This window comes from Musa acuminata, unplaced genomic scaffold, assembly GCF_036884655.1.
Source record: "Musa acuminata AAA Group cultivar baxijiao unplaced genomic scaffold, Cavendish_Baxijiao_AAA HiC_scaffold_855, whole genome shotgun sequence".
NCBI lineage: Eukaryota > Viridiplantae > Streptophyta > Magnoliopsida > Zingiberales > Musaceae > Musa > Musa acuminata.
The window spans coordinates 17501-22500 of record NW_027021080.1 but is presented as its reverse complement, the minus strand read 5'-3'; the positions used below and the strand labels follow the sequence as shown (position 1 = coordinate 22500).

The following is a 5000-nucleotide window of genomic DNA, read 5'->3' as shown; positions in this document are numbered from 1 at the left end:
AACTTTGCTTATTTTTTTTTTTGAGGATCGACGAATCAAATGATATTTCTGTTCCAATTTCTGCCGCTTCTTCTCCCTCTGAATCAAACTTTTTCTTGCCATAATATAATGTTCAGTTCCTATTATTATCAATGATACAGTTCGGATCCTAGATGTAAAAATATAAGAAGGTAGATCCTCCCTCTCCATCGAAACAAATGAGATTGTTGCTGATACAGTACATAAAAAAAATAATAAATAACTAAATTAAAATTAACCAAATTTTCCTGATGTAGAGGCAATCAAGAAAGCTGCATAAGTGAATATATAGCCTACGGAAAAGTGGGCTAATCCAACCAATCTTGCTTGCACAATGGAAAGAGCCACTGGCTTATCTCTCCATCGAATCAAATTAGCCAAAGGTGTGCGTTCATGAGCCCATGCTAAAGTTTCAATCAATTCCTGCCAATATCCGCGCCAAGAAATTAAAAACATAAATCCAGTAGCCCAAACAAGATGTCCAAATAAGAACATCCACGCCCATACGGATAAACTATTCATACCAAAAGGATTATATCCATTGATAAGTTGTGAAGAGTTTAACCATAGATAATCTCTTAACCATCCCATTAAATAAGTGGAAGATTCATTAAATTGTGAAACGTTACCCTGCCATAAAGTGATGTGTTTCCAATGCCAATAAAAAGTAACCCACCCAATGGTATTTAACATCCAGAAAACTGCCAAATAAAATGCGTCCCAAGCAGAAATATCACAAGTACCGCCGCGTCCTGGGCCGTCGCAAGGAAAACTATAACCGAAATCCTTTTTATCTGGCATTAACTTGGAACCACGTGCATCTAAAGCACCTTTTACTAAAATCAGTGTAGTTGTATGCAAACCTAGAGCAATAGCATGATGAACCAAGAAGTCCCCAGGACCTATTGTTAAGAAGAGTGAATTACTATTCTCATTAACAGCATTCAACCAGCCCGGTAACCATATGCTTCGACCTGCATTGAATGCTGGGCCATTCGTTGAAGATAAGAGTACATCGAACCCATATGAAGTCTTACCATGAGCGGATTGTATCCATTGGGCAAATATAGGTTCAATCAAGATTTGTTTTTCCGGAGTACCAAAAGCGAGCATAACATCGTTATGAACATAAAGGCCCAAGGTATGGAACCCAAGAAACAGGCTGGCCCAACTTAAATGAGATATGATAGCTTCTTTGTGGTCTAACATTCTTGCCAATACATTATCCTCATTCTGTTCTGGATTGTAATCTCTAATGAAGAATATAGCTCCATGAGCAAAGGCTCCTGTCATGATAAACCCTGCGATGTATTGGTGATGAGTATATAACGCAGCTTGAGTAGTAAAGTCTTGTGCTATGAATGCATAAGCAGGTAAAGAGTACATGTGTTGAGCTACTAAGGAAGTAATAACCCCTAAAGAGGCTAGAGCAAGACCTAATTGAAAATGAAGCGAATTATTGATTGTGTCATAAAGACCCTTATGCCCACGCCCTAATCGACCCCCTGGAGGAATATGTGTTTCTAAAAGATCTTTGATACTGTGCCCAATCCCGAAGTTAGTTCTATACATATGACCAGCGATCAGGAAAATAAATGCAATAGCTAAATGATGATGAGCAATATCGGTCAGCCATAAACTTTGCGTTTGTGGATGAAATCCACCGAGAAGGGTTAGAATGGCAGTTCCTGTTCCTTGGGAAGTACCAAATAAATGGCTACTCGAATCAGGGTTTTGGGCATAAAGATTCCACTGACCCGTAAAAAGTGGTCCCAACCCTTGAGGATAGGGTAATACATCTAAAAAATTATTCCATCTGACGTACTGTCCCCTGGATCCTGGAATAGCGACATGAACTAAATGTCCTGTCCAAGCCAAAGAACTCACTCCGAAAAGTCCTGACAAATGATGATTTAGACGAGATTCGGCATTTTTGAACCACGAAACGCTTGGTTTCCATTTTGGTTGTAAGTGTAACCAACCCGCTATTAAGGATATAGCAGAAAGAAATAATAGAAAAAGAGCTCCAGTATAAAGATCTTCATTAGTGCGTAATCCGATTGTATACCACCACTGATAAACGCCGGAATAAGCGATATTCACTGGACCGGTAGCACCTCCTCGAGTAAAGGCTTCTACAGCTGGTTGACCAAAATGAGGATCCCAAATTGCATGAGCAATAGGTCTTACATGTAAAGGGTCTTGTATCCATGACTCAAAATTTCCTTGCCAAGCTACATGAAAGAGATTTCCGGACGTCCACAGAAAGATTATTGCTAATTGCCCAAAGTGAGAAGCAAAAATGTTCTGATAAAGACGTTCCTCAGTAATATCATCATGACTCTCGAAGTCATGTGCGGTAGCAATACCAAACCAAATACGACGAGTAGTGGGGTCCTGAGCTAAGCCTTGGCTAAACCTCGGAAATCTTAATGCCATAATGCCTTTCAAATCCTCCTAGCCATTATCCTACTGCAATAATTCTTGCTAAGAAGAATGCCCATGTTGTGGCAATTCCACCCAGAAGGTAATGGGTTACTCCTACAGCACGTCCTTGTACAATGCTCAAGGCTCTAGGCTGAGTAGCAGGAGCAACTTTTAATTTGTTATGAGCCCAAACGATGGATTCAATGAGTTCTTGCCAATAACCACGGCCACTGAATAGAAACATTAAACTGAAAGCCCAGACAAAATGAGCACCTAAGAAAAAGAGACCATATGCAGATAATGAAGAACCATAAGACTGAATTACCTGAGATGCCTGTGCCCATAAGAAATCTCGAAGCCACCCATTAATAGTAATGGAACTCTGCGCAAAGTTTCCTCCTGTAATATGAGTTACTACCCCTTGATCACTTATAGTACCCCAAACATCCGACTGCATTTTCCAACTGAAATGGAAAATAACTACGGAAATCGCATTGTACATCCAGAATAGACCTAAGAAGACATGATCCCAGGCAGATACTTGACATGTCCCCCCTCTTCCAGGTCCATCACAAGGAAAACGAAAACCAAGATTTGCTTTATCAGGTATCAAACGGGAACTGCGAGCAAATAGAACACCTTTCAGTAGTATCAATACAGTCACGTGGATCGTAAATGCATGAATATGATGGACTAAGAAGTCTGCGGTTCCTAATGGAATAGGTAACAAAGCTACTTTGCCGCCTACTGCTACCAACTCACCACCTCCCCAAGTTAAGCTGGTACTTGCTGTTGCACCAGGAGCTGTTATGCCGGGTGCTAAAGCATGGGTGTTTTGTACCCATTGAGCAAAGATGGGTTGTAATTGTATAGCGGTATCTGAAAACATATCTTGTGGACGCCCTAAAGCGCTCATGGTATCATTATGAATATACAAGCCAAAACTGTGAAAACCCAGAAATATACATGCCCAGTTAAGATGTGATATGATTGCATCGCGGTGTCTAAGGACACGATCTAATAGATCGTTGTATCGAGTAGTTGGATCGTAATCTCTTACCATAAAAATTGCTGCATGTGCAGCAGCACCAACTATGAGAAACCCACCGATCCACATGTGATGTGTGAACAACGAAAGTTGTGTACCATAGTCAATAGCTAGGTATGGATAGGGAGGCATGGAATACATATGGTGAGCTACAATAATGGTTAAAGAGCCTAACATAGCCAGGTTAAGAGATAATTGAGCATGCCACGACGTTGTTAGGATTTCATAGAGTCCTTTATGGCCCTGGCCTGTAAATGGACCTTTATGAGCCTCTAAAATGTCTTTAATGCTATGACCAATGCCCCAGTTGGTTCTATACATATGACCAGCGATCAGGAAAAGAATTGCAATAGCTAAATGATGGTGTGCAATATCGGTCAGCCATAGACCACCTGTTATTGGGTCCAATCCTCCGCGAAAAGTAAGAAATTCCGCGTATTTTGACCAATTCAAGGTGAAAAAGGGGGTTGCTCCCTCGGCAAAACTGGGATAAAGTTGAGCCAAAAGGTCCCGATTCAAGATAAATTCATGAGGAAGCGGTATCTCTTTAGGATCAACTCCAGCGTCGAGAAATTGGTTAATCGGTAAAGATACATGGATTTGGTGTCCCGCCCAAGAAAGAGACCCAAGTCCTAGTAACCCCGCTAAGTGGTGATTTAACATAGATTCTACATCTTGGAACCAAGCCAATTTGGGGGCGGCTTTGTGATAATGGAACCAACCAGCAAAAAGCATTAACGATGCAAAGACCAATGCGCCAATGGCGGTACAATAGAGTTGTAATTCACTAGTTATTCCAGATGCTCGCCAAATCTGAAAAAACCCGGAGGTTATTTGTATTCCTCGGAAACCTCCACCCACATCACCATTCAATATTTCTTGACCTACTATTGGCCAAACTACCTGGGCACTGGGTGCAATGTGAGTAGGATCACTTAGCCATGCTTCATAATTGGAAAAACGAGCGCCATGGAAGTACATGCCACTCAGCCAAAGAAAGATAATGGAGAGTTGACCAAAATGAGCACTAAATACTTTTCGAGAGATCTCCTCCAAATCACTGGTATGACTATCGAAATCGTGAGCATCAGCATGTAGGTTCCAGATCCAAGTGGTAGTATCAGGGCCCTTAGCTATTGTTCTTGAGAAATGGCCGGGTCTGGCCCATTCCTCGAAAGACGTTTTTATGGGATCCCTATCTACAACAATTTTCACTTCTGGTTCCGGCGAACGAATAATCATTAAGTCCTCCTCTTTCCGGACAACACATACAAAGAGACCCGCCAACAGTTTTTAGTGAACCTCTGAAAGATAGCTATTTTATTTATGTTATGATTAGTACCTTTCTTTCCTATCTCCCATCCATCTATTTTATTTAGTTATTCACTAGAGCAATTATGATATTGAAGTCAATCCGAGGCAAGTGTTCGGATCTATTATGACATAACGATTAGGTGCCCAACGGACCCCTTTTCTCTTGGAAAGTCCTTTCCCAGCATGACGAAAA

General features: G+C 41.1%; 2 protein-coding genes across 2 annotated transcripts in view; both read right to left on the bottom strand.

Annotated features, from left to right (window-relative positions):
• LOC135664582 (photosystem I P700 chlorophyll a apoprotein A2) overlaps positions 1–2457 on the bottom strand; it is a 10861-nt gene extending 8404 nt beyond the window's left edge. Inside the window, exon 1 of the mRNA XM_065177014.1 lies at positions 1–2457. This exon is cut by the window's left edge and continues 8404 nt beyond it. Coding sequence (XP_065033086.1) covers positions 253–2457 — 2205 coding nt within the window. The 3' untranslated portion in view covers positions 1–252.
• Positions 2298–4971, bottom strand: LOC135664581 (photosystem I P700 chlorophyll a apoprotein A1). Its single transcript, XM_065177013.1, has one exon. It carries the CDS (start codon positions 4733–4735, stop codon positions 2483–2485), a length of 2253 nt encoding a protein of 750 aa, XP_065033085.1. The 5' UTR covers positions 4736–4971; the 3' UTR covers positions 2298–2482.
• Between the last annotated feature and the right edge of the window lie 29 nt (positions 4972–5000).

What these genes read in the sequence shown, in the direction of transcription:
- LOC135664581 (XM_065177013.1), bottom strand. Translation starts at nt 4,735, where the DNA reads ATGATTATTCGTTCGCCGGAACCAGAAGTGAAAATTGTTGTAGATAGG.